At 44.9% G+C, this 20218-nt stretch overlaps 1 protein-coding gene across 4 annotated transcripts in view; it reads left to right on the forward strand.

The window, feature by feature from the left end:
• DOCK7 (dedicator of cytokinesis 7) overlaps positions 1-20218 on the forward strand; it is a 92220-nt gene that overhangs the window by 61196 nt on the left and 10806 nt on the right. For 2 of the 4 annotated variants that reach the window (XM_083867528.1, XM_083867531.1), the window contains exons 23-42: positions 319-408; positions 1438-1533; positions 1629-1769; positions 1887-2000; positions 3094-3264; positions 3974-4113; positions 7537-7706; positions 8549-8703; positions 9336-9518; positions 9928-10063; positions 11074-11170; positions 13432-13528; positions 14318-14452; positions 15071-15223; positions 15677-15835; positions 16098-16198; positions 16958-17150; positions 17630-17773; positions 18547-18678; positions 19251-19265. In XM_083867528.1, coding sequence (XP_083723654.1) covers positions 319-408; positions 1438-1533; positions 1629-1769; positions 1887-2000; positions 3094-3264; positions 3974-4113; positions 7537-7706; positions 8549-8703; positions 9336-9518; positions 9928-10063; positions 11074-11170; positions 13432-13528; positions 14318-14452; positions 15071-15223; positions 15677-15835; positions 16098-16198; positions 16958-17150; positions 17630-17773; positions 18547-18678; positions 19251-19265 — 2622 coding nt within the window. The remainder of the gene's footprint in view (positions 1-318; positions 409-1437; positions 1534-1628; positions 1770-1886; positions 2001-3093; positions 3265-3973; positions 4114-7536; positions 7707-8548; positions 8704-9335; positions 9519-9927; positions 10064-11073; positions 11171-13431; positions 13529-14317; positions 14453-15070; positions 15224-15676; positions 15836-16097; positions 16199-16957; positions 17151-17629; positions 17774-18546; positions 18679-19250; positions 19266-20218) is intronic. The other 2 variants (XM_083867529.1, XM_083867530.1) reach the window with 1 other exon arrangement.

Here is a 20218-nt window from a genome sequence, read left to right on the forward strand (position 1 = left end):
TTCCAAGTATTACCTGTGCATGTTGATAAAATACAACAATGGAAAAGTTTCATGCTTTGCAGCATTGTCTTTGTGCATCAGAACATGCAGTTCTTTAAACAACCTATATGGCTTAAAACCAATCAAAATCGCTGTCGTTTTGTTTAGACCCAATCTGTAAATGCCTAAGAGTTTGAGAATGCTTTAAAAAAAGCTGTAAAAAAAAAACCCCTACAGTTGGAAGAGTATTTTTGTAAACGTTCGTTGTCCTTGAGCTGCAAAACCCATCCACGGCAAACTTTAATGTCCTGTCATCATTCATTCATCTCCACTCCGTAGGCTACGGATCGAAGTTGTAATCGTATGTCTTCGCACACTGAGACGTCAAGTTTCTTACAAACATTAACAGGACGATTACCAACCAAAAAGGTAGATTTCAGTGGAGACAATTGATATTGTGGGGCAGGGAGGTCAAGTCATTCTGAAAACATGATGCGATTTATTCTTTTATTTATAGCCTGATTTTATTTTTTTTTTCCCCACTCCCGAGGTCGTTAGGAGCTGCTGGTGCTTAACACCTCTGAATATCCAGGCTGTAGGGAATGTGAAGTATTTGGAGTTGAATTGGGAAGAATTAAATGATCAGGAGTTGCTTGTCTGATTTAATGGCCATAGTGTTTGGGGCCAGTTTATTACTGGCTTTCAAAAAATGTGAATAGCACTGTCTAGACACGTAAATGATACATTTTGTGTGCAAAATGAAAATGTGTTGGATGGCTCAGTGTGCTGAGCTCACTTATCCACATGTTAATCCAGAGAGACTCCAGAAAGGGAATGGGAATCACTTTGGAAGTGAACTCCCTTACCGGAAATGAGAACCTTGTAAACAATGTCAGAAAGGCAAAATGCCAGAGCTTTTGTTTAATGAAAGTGTGGCCACTGCCACTGTCAGTCTGTGGGTTGATTGTCCCAAGAAAAGAAATCCAAGAGCTATTTGAGCCCCATGTTTCTTTGTTACTGTTTTAAGTCCTTTCTCACAGTAAATATACATCTTTGTACAAATCACTTGATATGTCCACTTTTTACTCCTTTTTCCTGCGAAAATCAGACCAGGCAGAAAGGTAGACTTTTTCAACTAAACCAATTTGAGCACCAACCGTTTTTTTTTTTTAATTATTATTTCTTGGGGGCGGGCGGAAAATTCTTTTGACACTCGAGACTCAATCCTGGAGCGAGATGCTGTGAAACATTTCTCACATCACATGTCATAACCTCATCCCTCATTGTTAGCTGGGGATTTCTTTATGGGATGCCACCACTGCTGTCATGTCCTCAGTTATTTAGTTTGCTTAACTCATTGTTTGCCATACTTGCCACGGACCGTGCTGACATTTCTCATGGGGGCTGTGTTGGGAGCTGCTCTGGAGGCTCGGGCTGACTCTGGGTTTGACTCTGTAGCTTTTCCACGAGGAGCTGGCCCTGCAGTGGGTTGTGTGCAGCGGGAGCGTGCGGGAGGCGGCCCTGCAGCAGGCCTGGTTCTTCTTCGAGCTGATGGTGAGCAAACACCTCCCTGATGTCTCCCAGCCCCTGCTTTCAAACAGAGCCAGCAACAGCTGCAAGTGGCTGTGCTGTAATTTATATCCCCATAGGTGAAGAGCATGGTGCATCATCTGTATTTTGCTGACAAACTGGATGTGTCGAGGAAGAATCGTTTCCCGGAGCGCTTCATGGATGACGTGACTGCACTGGTCAGCACAATCGCTGGTGATATAGTCTCCCGCTTCCAGAAGGTGATGGCAAACAATTACACTGAGCCCAGCTCAGCCACCAGCCCTCCTGCCTCTTGTTTGCTTGAAAACACACAGGGTTTTTCATCTGCTCTCTGGTTTTCTCTTCTTTCTCTCCAGGACACGGAAATGGTGGAGCGGCTCAACACCAGTCTCGCGTTTTTCCTCAATGATCTGTTGTCCATCATGGACAGAGGATTTGTTTTTGGTCTTATTAAGACCTGCTACAAACAGGTGAATGCAGATATGTGTTGTGGCTCAACTGAACCATGGCAGAGCCTGTTACTGTTAAATTTCTGTGAACAGACAGTAAAATATGGACACAGAATTCCACTGTTCAGGTCTTCTCAGAGCAGAGTGTTCTCAGAGGTGATTTAGGGTTTACACCTCTCTGATTACACTCTTAACTGTGAATTAGGAGTCACTCCCTGGAGTGAATGGACACGCAGCAGGAAGGAAGAATTATTCCCTCTGCTCATCATGTCCAGAGTAATTGAATCAAAAATTAGTGGGAGGTTCTGTGAGGGAGCTCAGCCTGTCGTGGTCTCTTGAGGACACGGTGACCCCAGATGATCATATTGATCACTGAGCTCCTCTTCCATCATTTCCCATAAGGAGGGCTCCTCATTTGCAATGTAACGGGAAAATCACCCTGAACCACATAGCTTTGTTTGACTACAAACATCCTTTCTGACACTGTGTACAGAGGAGATAACAAGGGATCAGTGAGAGCTGAGACTAAACTTAGACTCATTTTCCCTGTAGAATCTAAAACATTCTGTATAAGGGGCAAAAGAACAGCAAGAACATTTAAGATTTTAAGTTGCCTGCTGTATAATACATATATTATGTGTCATTAATTATATTTTTAGATATATAAAAGATACATGTATAAGAACCAACTTGTATCTTGGAGCTGTTAGTGCATCACACTGTGGTCCTCACAACTCCCTGCTGAAATCAGTAGGATGTGGGAATTACAGAGTCAAAGAATGATTTGGGTTGGAAAGGACCTTAAAAATCATCTTGTTCCCTTCCCCCAATAGGAGAAGTCCACAGTTCTTCATTTGGTTACTTAAATACGACTGGTGTATAGATCATGTATTGAGACATATGTCTGGGATGTGTGTGGCTCCTGCACATCAGGAACTTAATCTCTGGCACAGAAAAGTGCTGTGGACATGGGTGTGACCATTTAATGACACCAAACTCTCCAGTTCTTGCTTTGGGAGTGATTTTGGGGAGCAGGAATGGGGCAGAGGGGCTCACCCTGCAGCTACACTCTCTTTTGGTGCTGACTACAATGCTGTGGGGCTGGATTTTCCAGGTGTCCTCAAAGCTGTATTCCTTAACAAATCCAAGCAACCTGGTATCTCTGAGGCTGGACTTCCTGCGCATCATCTGCAGCCATGAGCACTATGTCACCCTGAATTTACCCTGCAGCTTGCTCACACCACCTGCATCTCCATCACCATCCGTGTCTTCAGCCACTTCCCAGGTACTGAGAAATTTGGGAAATGCCAAGTTGAGCTCGGTGCTGAGAACTAAATCCTCTGAGGCAGTTCTGTCACTGTACCTTCAGTCCCTCTTGGTAATATTTTTGGAAGTGTTTAGTTAGAAATCAGTTTTTCCTGCCACATAGGTTCTGATTTCTTTTATTGTTAAGGAAAAAGTGCCCACATCCCTCTCCTGGTAGTGACCACACACTGTCCTTAGGGATCTGGTCCCCTCTTGTATTGGACAAACACAAATAAGCCATCAAAGAAAATACTTTGTCCAGTGTTACCCTTTTCTGGCAACACAAGGCACTTCTGAGCTCCCTGCAGCTTAGTCCTGGCCTGCTCAGAAGAAGTAATTTGAATTAGTGTGTCATTCAAGTGGATTAATTAGTTGCAGAATCACATAAACTAAATCAAATTAAAGCCTTCTTCAGCCTGAATAAGAGCATCCTTGAGTTAAAAGTTTTACCAATCCACTTTTAAAGGTTATTTGGTTTAACTTTCCTGACAGGGGAAGACAATAACAACAAACAGAATTAATGGAAGGGTTACTGAGCTGGGGTGGAATTTAAGTGGAGGTGTGCCTTGATCCAAACAAAAAAAAGGAGAAGCCATGAGGTTGTCTTTAATTCTGAAAACTGCTTCTTACATATTTCCATAGCTTTGACTCTCTTCATGATTCAGCTTCTGAAACTTGATCTTTTTCAGAGTTCTGGGTTCTCCACAAATGTCCAAGACCAGAAGATTGCAAATATGTTTGAGTTGTCTGTGCCTTTCCGCCAGCAGCATTACCTGGCTGGGCTGGTGCTCACAGAACTGGCTGTCATTCTAGATCCTGATGCAGAAGGGTAAATCTTTACAAAGTTTTGTTTTTCAAAGAGCTTCCTGTAATTCCAAGCAAATGGTGGATGCAAAGAAAGTCCTGGCATGGCCAGTATTTATATAATTTTGTAAACTATGGCAGGAAAACAGTGATTTAAGAATCTTCTTTCTTCTTGCCCCTTGGGTTTCTTCCTTACCCCAGACTCTGTACACCTGATTTCAGTCACATTTTTCCAGCTGAGAAGAAGGGAACGAGTTTCCTGCTGGAGCCCCCAAATGCCACAGAGGCACTGAAAGGAAAATAGCTTTTCTCAAATGTAAGAAGAAAATAATTTCCAACATTTAGGAAGCCTCTTTTGCTGGTGGTTTTAAATGTTGCAATATATTTGGCCTGTGGTTCTCCCAGCTCTTTTTTACTGTAAATTATGCATTGATGAGGCCCCTGTGGGTTACACAAATAGACAAATAGAGTCAAACATGCAGAGTTTGTCAGTGACTTGGCCTGGTTTGTGCAGCAAATAATTTTCTGCTGTAGTCCTGACATCCAGTCTGTTCCTTGTGTTATTTAGGGCTGTTTTCTGCCTTGCCTCTTTGAAATGGGTTGCAATGGAAATTATTGATTGCTTCCACAGTCCTGAGTTCCCTCACAGACATTTTTCTCAAGGTGGATTCAGAAATATCAGCCGAGTCGACAAATGCTGATGATTCATGGTTAATTCTGCCCCTTTGCCAAGAGGTCTCTGGAGTTAAACATTCATTCTGTTTCCTCTTGGAGAAGAAAGTGATGCCATAAACTGGAATATTTTCCTGTATATATACATAACACACTGCAGTCCTATTTGTTTGGCCTGAAATAGGAAAAAGCAGCAAATCTTTACCAATATGTGCTTGTCTGCAGAAATCCTTTTTGTGCCAGAGGAGCATCCTGCTCACTGGTGAGAAATCAGGCCCTGTCTCTGAATGTGTCTGCCCTTGTTCTTCACAAACTTCCTGTTCTCTACCTGCCTGCCAAGCCCTTAAGCCTGGCCCAGGATGGCAATCTCTGCACAGAGGAGCTTGTTGGTGTCCACTGGGGAGACAACTCCTCTCTCAAACGTTGTCTAGCCAGAAAAAGCCCCCCTGGGACCAGTTCAGCTCTGGAGATGCATTTTGATCAAAGCTCCTGATTTTGGGGGCAGATGTGTATCTATAAAATATTTGGTTTTTTACTGTTTTCCAGAGAAACCTGGAGTTTCAGGTTTGTTTGCCTTCTCAAACTCTCTGCATTTCTCCTGGCAGATCTATCAGATAAAGTAAGCCACGTGTGTTCAGATCTGCTCTTCCCTTGCTGTGAAGACTTTTAACAGTCATACAGTATCACCAGCAGAGAGTTCATACTTGCTGTCCACAAAATATTGTGGCCACCACTGGAGAAAGCTCAGAATTGTTCCTAGTTGATTATCCTGCAGCAGGAGTGGAAAGGGCTGTTCATCTAGTTGCTTGTTGTGTTACAGACCTGCTTTAGGCCTTGATAAGTGATCCAGAGCCTTAAATGTGTTCTGTCCTTGCCCTTTTTGCTCCATTAGCAAGATGTGTTTAGTTTTAGCTCATTTTATAAGAACTCCTTGGATTGAGTTGGACAGAAAAGGAGGAGTGAGTTCCCTGGTGCCTGGAGGTGTGTGTTGGGTCCATCCCTCAGTGTGACAGGGCACAGAGCAGCTCTAAGAGCACCTGCAGCCTGAAAAACAGGACAAACAAAGAGTGCAGGGGAAGGGATCCAGCTGAACGTGACAGTCCCAGCAGCTGGACCCTGCACAGTTGTCTCTGCAAACACTGCAGGGCTGCTTTGGCCATCACACTCAGCACCCACGCTGCCCATCTTGGCTGAGGCTGCAGGCCAGGAGTGAGAAAATCAGAATTCAGTGCCAGAGTCAGTTTTGCAGGAGGTGTGGGTGGGTGTTGACAGAAATCCAGGCCAGGGCTGAGATAAGGGAGGGGATGGAGGGAGGGCAGTGAGGTCAGTTTGCTGCCTGATCAGGCAGGAAGAGCAGGGGGCTGCATTTCCTCCTCTGCACCATGGATTGATCCACCACATTGCCCACTCAGCTCTGGGAAAGAAATCCATGTATCCCTAGGATGGAATTACACAGCATCGCTTGGATGTTTTCCCTGTCTGCAGTTTTATGGCCTGTGGGATAGTTTCCCTTGAATTTTTAAAAATATGATTTTAGGTGCCACTCCTTCAAAATAATACAAAGACTTTTCTTTATCCTCAATCTGAAGGAACCAGTCACTTGTTTCCTTCCTAATTGTTAAGGCTCTCGCTAATTACACAAACAAGCAATTGTAGGATCTCATTAGGGGTTGATTAAAAGCCACAGGGAGGACATGGAGCTCTAATAGCTGATGTCCTCCCAAGCTGTACTGCTGCCTTATAGTCAACTTCAAACCCCCCAAAAACCAGTCAAAACCTCTTTTTTTTAACCAGAACTCACCTCTACTTTTCAGGTAAAGTGGATACTGCCTGAAATTCAACACTTGTTTTAATACCTCAGGTCTGAACATTGCAGCTTATGTTTTGCTACTGCCTAATGTCTGAGCTTCCTTGGCTGCTTCATGCATGGGGTAAAGTGTCTTCTTGGCTGGTTTGCCCACAGGAGCAAATAGCTGCAGAGAGAACCTGCTATTTGCTCTGGGAGAGTTTTGCCTCTGCGTGGTGGCTGAGGGGGTTGAAAGGAGCAGATTCCTTGAGAGATTCAGGGGAGTTTTTGTGTTTTCAAGGAGGGTCTCACATGGTGCCCTATGAAAGGGTTTTGTCAGTGTTTGCATCTCAATAATGACAGAAGCCATTTTGGCTATTTTTTCCTTCTATCCCTTCGTGTCTTTGCCATGATTTTTTCAGAATTAGGGATGTGTAGTCTCCTGCTTTGGTTCAATAATTGCATGGGGTAGGGTGGGGAGCTGAAGCAGAAACTTCCTGATCATTTGATTAAAGCAATGGTCTGGCTTAGGAGGGTTTGTCTCTCTGTAAATGGTGCTAAATAGAAAATGAAAAAAAAATACAATGAATAGTTTTACCAAATCCACTGTCCTCTCAAGTTTCTCTCCCTGTTTTCCATATTCCCTAAGTTTCTCTAATAGTTTTTAGTAGATTCAATGCTTCAGCATAGCAGTAGCTGGGACTGTGGGGGGTTTTAATGGAAAATATGAGAGTGTTCACATTATACTGGGTGTGCATTCCTCAAGATATTTTTTGCCCATTTAACAAGGCACAGTGAAAAACCAGCCATCTGTAAAATCCATGAGAAATCAAAAAAACCCACCTGCAATGGCAGTTCGCGTGAAGTTAAAAATAAAAAAACGGGGATTTTTTTTCCTTTTTTTCCTTTTTGAAGCCCCTTAGTTACAAAAGAGAGTTTGCTTTGAAGATATTAACTATTAATGTGCATGACCCAACTGTCTTTTAACAGTTTATTTGGATTGCATAAGAAGGTCATCAACATGGTACACAATCTGCTGTCCAGCCACGACTCGGACCCGCGGTACGCTGACCCCCAGGTAAAGGCCCGGGTGGCAATGCTGTATCTACCTCTGATTGGCGTGATCATGGAGACTGTGCCTCAGCTCTATGACTTCACAGGTATTTGATATTCTCTGCCTTGGCTGTCTGCTCACCACACTTGGGTGTTTGGGTTCTAAAATCGAATTAAATTTGGGTTCCAAATTGTGAACGCCTTTGCTGTCGGATGAGGTTGTTTCTGAATTGAGAGTTTGATGTTTCTTCCCATTTGTTTCCACTTGCAAAATGTGCCTTCAGTGCCTGTTAACACTCAAAAGTTGCATTTGCCCACTTGTGGGCATGGAATAAAAAAAAAAGGCAGTGCATTTTGGTTTACATCCCACTGGCTGATGTAAATGCAGAGCCAACTTCCATCCATGTCTCTGACCTGCTTAAAAAGTCACCCCTCACACTGTACCAGAGTCCCTAAATCCAAAGGATTTAGTTCCTAATTCCAAAGGATAAGCAGAGTTCCTCTTCTTCCTCGTATCCTGTCCACCATCAGCAGTTCATTTTCAGGGGTGCTTTGCCAAGTGTCCCAAAGAGCAGCAGAGGTTATTTCAAATCAGGGCAGGGAGTCCAGTCAGGAATAATTTGGAATTTAGAGTTCTCCTCTACATCCTTTCATTTAATGTTTAATGACACAATAAACCTGCAAGAAAGGATTTAGAGATTCAAAAGGACAAAAGGTCTGTTGTTAGAAGGGTTTTAGATACTGAGGTTCTGTAGGTTGCACTTGAGTTCCTCTGTTTGCTTTCATGCCCTCAAATCGTTGTCCTGTTCTTTGCAGGACCCCTTGAGTGGGATGATTTTCAGTTTGCATTCCCACTTCAGTGAGACCAGCACTGTGGATGGAGTCTGGGGGGGTGAAGCCTTGGATTTGAGGCTTGACTAAAGTCCTTTATTTCTTTATTTCTCTGCAGAGAGTCACAACCAGCGGGGGAGGCCGAGCTGTGTCGCCGTGGACGATTACGAGAGCGAGGGTGGCAACATGATCAGCCAGACAGTGGCCATGGCCATTGCAGGGACTTCTGTCCCTCAGCTCACCAGGCCCAGCAGTTTTCTACTCCCTTCTTCGGTACAAATCCATCTCTTCCCATTTCCTGACCCTCAGTCTGTGTCAACCAGCAAATATTCAGCAGGTTCTGTGGGGACCCACCGTCACTTTTTGTAGTTGGGTGTGCAGAGGGGCAACAAGGGGGACAAAGCATGTTTGCCTGTCACTGTGTCTGTACCAGTGTGCATAAGAAAATGCCAATGAGGAATAGAAATCAGCAAACCTCAGAAACTGGGAGAATTCTCTTTTCCTGATAAAGATTCTCTTGTTCTGAAGCAATCTTATAAAAGCCCTGTGAAGTGCAGTAGTCACTACGAGCTTTGAGCCCTAAGAGCAAATTCTACCCCAGGTAAATCCCACCTAGCTGAAGACAAGGAGGGGCCATTTCCCCTGTTGTCTCCACAGAGAGAGAACCCTGATTCTGGTAGCAAGCAGACCCTTCCATTTCTGCTTTCTCTTGCCTTTTCTCCAGCACCATGACCCCATTTTGCTGGGATTTAGATGCACCCTCAGTGAGACACTGATAGATGCATGAGATAACATGGAGCCCCTCTTAACCCCTAAGCTGCTGAGGTTATTACAAGGGAAAAAACTCCCACTTTGTGATGATTGGGATGTGTGGGTGTGAAGCAGTGTCCTGACCTGTGTTTCAGAGTGGCAGGCAGCACTCCACCTTCTCAACAGAGTCCAGCCGCAGCCTCCTCATCTGCCTGCTCTGGGTGCTGAAGAACGCGGACGAGAGCGTCCTGCAGAAATGGTTCACTGACCTGTCAGTGCTGCAGCTCAACCGCCTGCTGGACCTGCTCTATCTCTGTGTGTCCTGCTTTGAGTACAAGGTACTGCCAGGCTGGAGCCTCCTGGAGTCCCTCCTGGGTCCTCTTGGGGACCTTTACGCTCCCATCCTTTACACGACTGCAGAAAGGCATTTCCTGCTCTCTCCAAAGTATTTCCTGTGTTCATAATCCCGAGGCCAGACTTTTCCCATGTTTACTTCCCAGCCATGTGAGTGTCTGTGCCTTGTTCCACTTCTCAAGCAGTTTGTGCTCTCATCTGGGAACTGCTGCAGGGTCACTTTGAAAAGAGATTTTTCTGTAGCAATGCTGGAATCTGAGTGATTTATCTACCTACCAACCTAATCTGTATTCCTTTTCTACTGCATGTCTTTAGATATTTTAAGTAGTTAACTCTTAGCAAATACCCCAAATTAAAAGAGCCCTCCCTCATGGTTTTGTTTGGAACTTGCAGGGCAAGAAAGTGTTTGAAAGAATGAACAGTCTGACGTTTAAGAAGTCAAAAGACATGAGAGCCAAACTTGAAGAAGCAATTTTGGGCAGCATAGGGGCAAGGCAGGAAATGGTCCGAAGAAGTAGAGGACAGCTGGGTAAGTACAGGAGTCCTCTGTGCCATCCCTTTTTTCCAAAAGCTGCTCCTCCCACCCCCAAAAATTATTTGCACCCATTTGTGGGTGTGGGATACAGAGAAGCCCCTAAAAAGCTGTTTGCAGCATCCTTCCCTGGGTCTGCAGAATCTCTACACTTCTCCTAAATTGAAGACAGTTTATTTGCTACTTGGTTGCCTTTTAAAGTGAGACCACATCGCATTTATGGGGTATTCTTGCCTTTATTTTTTCCAGTGTAGCATCTTCTAGAGTGTCCTGTTCAAGGATCAGAGAGGAAAACAAACTGCCTGATCTTGTCCTGACAGCTCTGAAAATGCTTGGCCATTTCTGCTGACTTAAGGAGGCTTGAAGGAGCTGTAGTTGGGCTAACAGGCACCTTCTGATGATTTTTACTGTTTGTAAAACCCAGGAATTTTGGTGAACACCCAAAATTCAAAGAGTGGCTCAGGGTTTAGGATAAGGATCAGAGCTGTGGTGTTGTCTCCTGCTCTGCCACATGAGCCTGTTGTTGTGGGCTGAGGTGGATAAATAATTTAGAGCCATAATTAAAGAATCACTTCAGAGATGGGAATCTTAATTTTTTTCTTAATGTGGCCAGATTACTTTTATTACTTGAAATTCCCCTGCCCTCCCAGAAATGAGAATAAAAAAAACGTGAGGTGAGAAAGGGGATCTTGGCACCACCCTGAGAACATTCCTGGGTGCCAGTTGAGGACAGCAGTGTTGGAATGCTGAGGGTTGGCACTCTCAGGATCCTTGTGCAGTCCAAGGAAGGGACTTCTTTCACCAGTGAGTGTCTCAGCTGCCTCTCTGTGTCTGATGCCACTCAGCAGTGACAGAATTAGGGCCATGTAAACATCCCTGGTGGGTGCCACAGAGCCTCAAGCTGTAAAAAACCATCTTTGTTGCCACTTATGAGCAGACCTGGAGGTGCTGCTGATGCAGCAGAAATGAGCCTCAGCTGATGCTGTTGTTGTGCTGTTACCCTGCAGAGAGGAGCCCTTCTGGGAGTGCCTTTGGAAGTCAAGAGAACCTGAGATGGAGAAAGGATATGACTCACTGGCGGCAGAACACAGAGAAGCTTGACAAGTAACTCTGCCTTATCCTTCTGCTCCACCCGTGTGCCAGGGCCTGTCAGAGCAGGGTCCCCCTCCCCTCAGAAAGTCACTGCCAGCAGCCACTCAGCCCTTGTGCCAGCAGGTTTCAGCCCTCAGATGCACAGGGCTGACATTTGCAAACAAACAAAAAAAAAAGCAAATAGCTTTTACTCCAGTTCTGCCCTCCTAACTCTTTGCCTTTCCGCTGTCCCTTACTCCCTTAGAGTTCCAAATCTGATTTAAAGAGATTTATACAATCCATTGCTATCTTAAAACCCTGCCCTAAGCTGTAATTTAGAAGGAAGATCCATTAAGAGTTTCCACAGATAGCATTTATATCTCATGTCATATTTCCTTTATTCCATAAGAGCATTCTGGAGTTCTCAAAGCTCGCTTTCCTTTCCTGTCCTAATCCATCACTTTGATTGTTTTTCCACATGTGCTGTGCTTTTAGAAGCCACAAACCAGCCAGGTACTGTAGCATTGGTGTGCAGTTCTTATAAATTGCCTTTTTGTACATCTGCAGACTCAATCATCACAGCCTTGTTTGTGATGCTTGGCAGAACTTCTCAGTGTGTGTGTGCAACTGACTGGAATGAGCTCTTTTGGCTTATTACACCCATTTCCTTGAAAATTCCCTCTCTTGGTGTGGTTTAACCCAGAGGGCTCAGGAGTTGTGTTTGAGCTTTGCTGTGCACGTTTTCTGTCTCCTCAAATTGCAACCTGCAGTCTCCTTCCTCCCAGCAAAAGAATTGTTCCTGATCCTGGGTAAACAATCTCAGCCCAAGGGAAGCTCTGAAGAAACTGAGGAATGGGATCCTCAGAGCCCAGATGGAGATCAGGCCAAATTTTACCCTTGCAGACATTGACTTTTCTTGGAGTAGAAAGCAATTCTTCACAGCCTTTAGTTGTTTTGTCCCACACAAGAATGTCATTTCTCCTTATGACCAGTAGTGGCTTTTTGTCCAAGGCTCCAATCCTGTTGAGTCATTGGAAGAGCCAAATGACCAGGGTATTCCTGCTGATGAAGTGATGGAAATATAAATTCCAGAGTCACACCAGATTAAAATTTGGCCTGAAAGATTCATCAGTTCACTGCCAACACTGGGTCTGAGCCCTGTACTTCCCAGAAGGACCTCAAGTACACATTTAACAGCTGGGGATGGTCAAAGGATGGTGTCTCACCTCACAAAATGAACTGCTTAGATAAAACACTCCAGAGCTGCTTTCTAACCCCTGCTTGCTGTGACTGGATCTGCTGTGTCCTGTGTGTGTAGGTAGAGCCTGGCCCTTTGAAACCCCATAAACAGGACTTCTCACTCCAAGAGCTGTGCAAACCTTGCAGCTGCTGGCATTTTATGCAGATGGTATTACTTTATGTGGGGCCAGGTCCCAAAACTTCCTGTCCTGGAGATGCTGGGGATGTGAGCCAGCACCCAGAGGATGTGGTGTGGCAGGGAAGGGCTGCTGCAATACAGCTCCAAGAGCCAAATCACTTCTCCCTCTTTCTGTGTATTTTTCTGGGGTTTTGGTCACCCTCCTGCTGGGATTCTGTCAGAGGTGGCACCTGTGGCAGGGCAGGCCAGGGTAGGGCTCTTTTGGGATTTCTGCCCAGTGCAGCTGGTGCTCCTGAAAGGGGCTGCTTGTGCTGAATTCCTGGAGCCACAGTTGAGAGTGGATGTCTGAACTTTGCAAGGCTTTCCAGGAAAGCTGGCATGGAGCAGCAAAACCTTGTCCTCCTCAGAGATGAAGTTGTGCTTCAAGGATTAAATGCAGTGTAGCTTGGAGAGATAAGATTGCAGCCTGGCAGGCTGCACTGTGCTGCTCCCAGTGCAGGTTCCCAGCTCGTGTAGCACCACCGTGTGTCCACAGCCTGCAGCATAAAGCCACATGTCCTGTTCCTGGTTGTGCTGTCGCATGCCTAACGGTGCTGCTGAGCCAGGTTGGAGTTGGACTGGCCTTCTAAACTGTTGTTGTGTTCCTGGGAGAGCCATGAAGTGTCAGAGAGCAGTGTGAGCTTTCCAAGCATGATGAACGTGAAGCCTCTGTAAAGTCTGTACTTGTTAAAAACTGAGTTTTCCTTCCTGTCCTCTCAGGGAGTGCATTGAAATATCCTCGTGGTGTTGTCCAATGATAAATATACAAACTGTAACTGGGAGTTTCCTGCCAGTGAGAGAACATTTTTGACTGGGAAATATGTAGGTCTGTCCCTTGATCAGGAAGTAATTTTACTGCTTTGTTTTCTCTGATCAGGTCAAGGGCAGAGATAGAACATGAAGCACTCATCGATGGGAATCTTGCAACAGAAGCCAACCTGATAATTTTGGATACTCTAGAGATAGTTGTACAGGTGAGGTTGATAAGGAAATGGAGATGGAATGGCATTACACTCACCTGGACAGGCAGCACTTTGTTAAACAAAACTGCCTCAGTGCTGAGAAAACTGTCCAGCTACAGCAGGAATGGGGTGATGACTCTCCTAATCCCAGCCTGGAACAATCTGGTTTTTCACTGCAATACCTTCCTTCAGTCTTGAAATTGAGGATTTGAAGATTCTTTACTCCTTGTAGTATAAGAAATAGTTATTCAGGAATGAACTGTAAAAATCTCCAAATTTTGCCCTGTCCCAAACAGTTCCTCCAGTTCTTCCTAAACCTGCCTCAGATCACTGGGTTCCAGCTCAGCCTCCTGGACCTGTGCTCACTTTGTCCTCTGATTTCTGTACAAATGAACCTGGGCACAGGCTGGGAGCAGGCAGGACCATGCTTCCCAAATCCACCTCTGATCTGCAGAGAGACCCAGGAATCCCAAGGATTGTACTTTGTGCCCGAATAACCCAGCTAGAGCCCAGCTTTCCCTCTAGCAGAGCAATGTCCCCGAAAGTCAGAGTTTCACTGGGGACAAAGGATCCCCATTCTCCCTGCTTTATCCATGGATCAGTGTTCCTCACCTGGAGGGTGGCTCAGAGCGGGGCTGTTCGACAGCCCCAGCTAAGTGGGTAATTTCCCCATGCAAAGGGCTTTTGCTCTGAGCTCTTTGCTCTCTCCCACACACACACAGGCACTCAGGAGGTTCACTTTTCTCCTCGTGGAATCTTGGATTGCTGTTTTTCTCATGGACTCTTGGTTTCCCTTTGCAGACCGTGTCGGTGACGGAGTCCAAGGAGAGCATCCTCGGCGGGGTGCTCAAAGTGCTGCTGCACAGCATGGCCTGCAACCAAAGTGCCCTTTACCTCCAGCACTGCTTTGCCACACAGAGAGCTTTGGTCTCAAAGGTGAATCCCCTGTGGGGGCTGAAATCCCCTCTGAGCAGCACTGAGGGAGGAAGGCGCCGTTTCTTCTTTTGCACAGGGTCACTTCCCCAAGAGATTATTATTTTGGGCAGTATTAATTTTCAGGCAGCATAGCCTGGCCTGGTTTTTGTGGGCAGTACTTGCATTTCTGCATTTTGGGGTTGGCTGCACCAAAAAGTGCAGCTCACACACTGTGGGTGGGATGTGGGTTCCTGCTGGCTGGCACTGAGTGGGAAAAGGCACCAGCTCAAGGCACAGGTGGGGTTTAAGCTGGACAAATTTTACTTTAAAGGGATTTGTTTCCCAGTTTCTGTAGGTGTGTGGGGAGAAGATCGAAGTTTTAAGCCTGAGTTTTTGGGAGTGATGTAAATCAGTGTGAGGGTGTAGATGTAGGAGCAAGTTGGAAGAAAAGGTAAAATGAGTTACCTCCCAGTGCTGCCAGTTTTGCCTCACTGTAAAGTGATTCAAATGAGCATCATTCTCCTCAGAGCAGAGGGATTGGGCTCCGTCTCATTCCAGTGCACCCTCACTGCTGCCTGGTTGTCCGAGTGCTCATTCCTGCCTGTCCAAGCACTGATTTCCTCCCCTGCTGTTTTCCAGTTCCCTGAGCTGCTGTTTGAGGAGGAGACAGAGCAATGTGCAGACCTGTGCCTGAGGCTCCTGAGGCACTGCAGCAGCAGCATTGGCCCCATCAGGTCCCACGCCAGTGCCTCCCTGTACCTCCTCATGAGACAGAACTTCGAGATTGGGAACGTGAGTCCTGCTGCTCTTCACTGGGGTATTGCAGATAATGGGGCTGGGGGCTGCTGGCTGTGGGTGCAGTCCCCCACAGAACTTGGGGACATCTGTGAGAGGATGGACAACAGCAAAGATAACAGGATTCCAGTTTTTAGGCTTGACCAAACCAAAAACAACTGAGATCAAGGATGTTTCATGAGAGAATCGTCTTGTTCAGGGTGTGTGAGAGGAGACCATGTGGAAACAAACAACACTTACAGTTTTGCAGGAGAACTTTGATGGAAGTAATCATCAGATTTTTGAGCTGGCAGCACCAGGTTTATTCTAATCACTGCTCTGAGACAGCCTTTTTTGCAAAACTTCAGTTTTCTTTTCTCTGTCAGGTCAGGGGGAGGGTGCCATGGCCAAAGCACTGGTTTTGCACCATCTCCAGGCTGCTGAAATCCCATAACAACATCTCTGTTGCAGAACTTTGCCAGAGTGAAGATGCAGGTGACCATGTCCCTGTCATCCCTGGTGGGGACATCCCAGAACTTCAATGAAGAATTTCTGCGACGTTCCCTCAAGACTATTCTGACATATGCTGAGGAAGATCTGGAACTTAGGGAGACAACATTTCCTGACCAGGTAAAAGACATAAACCACAAGACAAGTAATATGTAGTTCATTAACAGGGCTGTGCCTAAACCTCCATCTAGAAGTGGAATTTTCATGCATTCCCTGAAAAGGGTTTTGGTTTTTTTAATAATCAAATCACATAAAACTCAGGACTTTGATTAGTTCTGACAAGATGCAAACACACAAAGATTCAAAGTGAGCGTGTTCCTCACATAACAATGTGTAGCCCAATTCCCATTGCCAGTTCTTTACAACAGCTTATTTTTCACAGGTCCAGGATTTAGTGTTCAACCTCCATATGATCCTGTCAGACACAGTTAAAATGAAGGAGCACCAGGAAGATCCAGAAATGCTGATTGACCTGATGTACAGGTAGAGTTGGCACTGTAGGGACAGGAGATGTCAGTGCTGCACATGGATTTGGGCTCAGATGCTGCACATTTGGGCACTGAAAGGATTTGATTTTGGAGCAGTTTTGGGTCTCACTGCTCACAGAACAGTATGTGCCTGTCTGTTGTGTTTGAATGTGGTGCTGAGGGGTTTTGTTTGGCGTTTAGGCAGCTTATCTTGGATAAAAGTAGTTTTCATTCTCCAGCCATCCCTGGAAATCTCTTCTTCCACCTGAGTAGAAAACTCTCCCTGCTTGTTTCAGGGAAAACCTGGGTGTCTTCCAGCTCCACCTGCTTGCCCAAAAGGCTTTTTGGTGGTACATACAATGGTGTCCATATGCAAAAGATACTCCAGAGCCAAGTTAAGCTCCCGAGTGCCAAATTTCATGGTGCTGTCTGCACAAATGACCCTGAAGGCTTCTTGGTGGTCAGCAGAGGATTTGTTGTAGGGAGTCAGGCGGGAGTGCTCACATTGTCCCACACCTTTGGATTGCCACCAGTCTCAGGTGAAACAAGGGCTTTGGTCAAGAGTTTCAGCATTACCCACTGCTCAAAAATCTGTAGTTCAGGGTGACTTCCCCTCTCAACATCTGCTTGTCTCAGGAATTTCCAGACAGCACTAAGAGAGGGTTGGTGTTTAAGCAGAAGTGACTAAATACAGCATGGAAAAAAACCCTGCTGAAGGGCTGTGCTGGTTCAGAAGGAAAGAACACAGACTCACAGAGATTTTCTGTCCCTTTAGGATTGCCAAGGGCTACCAGAATTCCCCCGACCTGCGGCTGACGTGGCTGCAGAACATGGCAGGGAAACATTCTGAGAGGAGCAACCACGCTGAGTCCGCCCAGTGCCTGGTGCACTCTGCAGCCCTGGTGGCCGAGTACCTGAGCATGCTGGAGGACAGGAAATACCTCCCTGTGGGCTGTGTGACATTTCAGGTGGGCTTTATCCTCTCCAAGGGGTTTTTGGGCTTTGGTGCTGAGGTACAAAGTGTTTCCACGTGCTGGGGGTTCTGTGCCTACATCCCCAAACTGTGCTCGCTGTTTGTTGCATGGATGAAATGCTGTTCTGTGAGAATAGAAATGTGTATTTTATACACATGCTCTACAAAAATAGATGTATTTTATACATAAACTACAAAAATGGAAATATTTTACATGTATACTCTACAGAGATAGAATGCTGTCTTTTACGTATATACATTTTTATCTGCAAAAATGAAAACCCTGTATTTTACATATATACTTCACAAAAATAGCAAGCTATATTTTATATATATACACTCTATAAAAAATAGAAAGCCACTTCTATAGAAATGCCAGGATTTGACTGCAAATCAGCTGCCTTTCAAAGTATTGAAAGTGTTGAGTGTTGTTTAAATCGAGTAAATGTATTTTTATCTCTTCTATCTCCCCAGAACATATCTTCCAATGTTTTGGAAGAGTCAGCAGTTTCTGATGATGTTGTGTCCCCTGATGAAGAAGGAATCTGTTCTGGGAAGTATTTTACAGAAGCTGGTCTGGTGGGATTGCTGGAACAGGCTGCAGCATCTTTCTCCATGGTAGAAGACTTCCATTTCTTTACCTCCCTTCTCCAGCAACCTCACACTGCTGGGCAGTAGGAAGGAAAATGTTTTCTCTCTGAGTGTATAATTCTATTGTAAATGCTTGATTTGCATGGGGCAATTGGAGTTTTAATTGTTTAAGACAGTCTGGTTTGCCCTGTGGAGTAAACCAAGGAAAACAAGTGAATTAATTCCCACTGCACAACATGAAGTGTCATTCAGGGGACTTAAGCACAAGCAGCAGTAAATCCAGGCGAAAACCTGGAATTTCTGCTAAGCCAGTCTATGCAGTGACTGCCCATGATGGGCTGGACTCACTCCATGAGAGAGATCCTGAGGATCTTCCAAAGTCCATCTCTCCTGGAGTGCCAGAAGTGGGTGCAGAAGTCACACTGGCTGAAGATGTGCTGAACAGAAAAAGCTGAAATGTGCACTTAAGCTTTTCCATATTTAATTCCCATAGATTTGGTTAGGGTCCTGTTCAGCTTGTTAAGCTCTTGTGCCTGTATCCATCCAAAATATCCCAGGGTTGTTTATGTTAATGATCCTAATTACTGACAGCAAGGTGTAATGCACCAGGCTCTTGATTTCAGGGGTAACTGAGGATTTTATTTCATTTATCTCTGGGTACATTTTAAGAAAAGATGTGATAATCCCACAGTGGTGTCTCAGCCACTTTTTCATTTTGCAGTTTTATCATTTAAATGCTGTGTGTGTGTAATTCTGGCTGTTGAATTGATGGAGCAATCTGATGGGCTTTTTTTTTGTAGGCTGGCATGTATGAAGCAGTTAATGAGGTTTACAAAGTCCTTATTCCTATTCATGAAGCAAACAGAGATGCCAAGAAGTTGTCTACTATTCATGGTAAACTGCAGGAAGCATTCAGCAAGATTGTTCACCAGGTAATGGTTTGAATTTTCAGCTACAGGGTGAATTGTGAAGAAACTTCAAATGCTCAGTGCAAGGAAAATGAAAAACCATTATTCTCAGATTCCAAGAGAATTGTCAAATGATGATCCACAGTAAATACAAGGATCATTAACAGGTTTTTTTCCTCTGGAATTTGATATGAGAGAACATCACATACCCAGATTTGTTGTAACTTCAGAAATATCCAAGAGTTAAAAATTCCAGTTTATCCTTTCAGATGTTCTTTTAAACTGTGTTTTGCATGCTGAGAAAACCCACTGTCCCTTGCCTTTAGCCTGGTAGGTCACAGCCAGAAATGCTGGGGGGGTTTATTTATTTGTTCACATGGTGGTTAAAGAGAATAGAAGGAACTTTTCCAAACTTGGATGGTGCAAAAGCCACCAGCTTAAGGGCTGTGCTGGGCCAGAGGAGGCTGCTTTGGATGCATGATGACTTAGAACCATTGAAACCATTGCAGGGTTATTGCTGGTCATGTTTTGACCTTTGAAAACTCTTTTTTTTTTTTGGTTTCTGTGACATGCCCTTTTTACTTTTTATCACACAGAGTACTGGCTGGGAGGTAGGTAACTCCATCTTAGTTAGCAAAGAACACTAATTGAGTTTCCAGATGACTCACGCCAACGCTTGCCCACATGTGCTAGCTGTGGGTGTTTCTGTTGCTGTCTGCTGTTTAAAACAATTCATTAACCAAAGAAATCCCAATAAACCGTGGTTGTAGTAGGAATTTCTTCATAAGCCAGCTGTAGGTAGTGCATGGATGCTGACGTGTTCCACTAATGAGGTTCTTTGGTGAATGAGCCACTGTATCATCACTAGTTTGTTTTTATAATTTGTTTATATTTCTTTCCATCAGCATTGACACAGAAAACCATCCCTCCATACCATATTTTCACCCCACCCACAGGGGTCGATTTAAGCACCAATGCTCAGAGGTACCAAACACAAACCTGGTTTTTGCTGCAGGTGCACCTTTGACCTCAGAGGAGAAACTGCTTCCTTCTGTTCCCAGTCAATTTATGTAGGGGTTTATCTGGCAGTAAAAGGGCTCAGTTGTGTTAACTGGGGCCAGTTTTGCTGCCTGGGTTTTTGAGGAGGCTGTCTGCTCACAGTTTTGCAACACACACCACGAGAACCACGCTTTGGGGTTAAAAATAGACCAAGCAATTGATTAATCTGCAGGGTCACTTTGACTCCAGCCCTAGTCCAGTTGGCACAGTGGGTGCATGAGCATGGAGAAGTCTCAGAAATCATTAAAAAGCTCTGTGAATATGATGTTATTTCTTTAGGCTTCATCTCTACAGTTTATTTTTGCTTTTCTATGGATCAGGCAGCTCATATTGGGCCACCTCCCTCCAGGTTTCCACCACACTTTTACTGAACTGAGACAAAAAAAACCTTTGGTGTTGTAATAATTTAGGCTGGTGATGTCTGAATGTCAGTTTAAATTCCAGCCTAGAAATTGAGCAGCTTAAAATGAACCCTGACACTTCAGGGCTGGCCCTGGAAGTTGTC

This window comes from Zosterops lateralis, assembly GCF_965231275.1.
Source record: "Zosterops lateralis genome assembly, chromosome: 9".
In the NCBI taxonomy this organism is placed as follows: Eukaryota; Metazoa; Chordata; class Aves; order Passeriformes; family Zosteropidae; genus Zosterops; species Zosterops lateralis.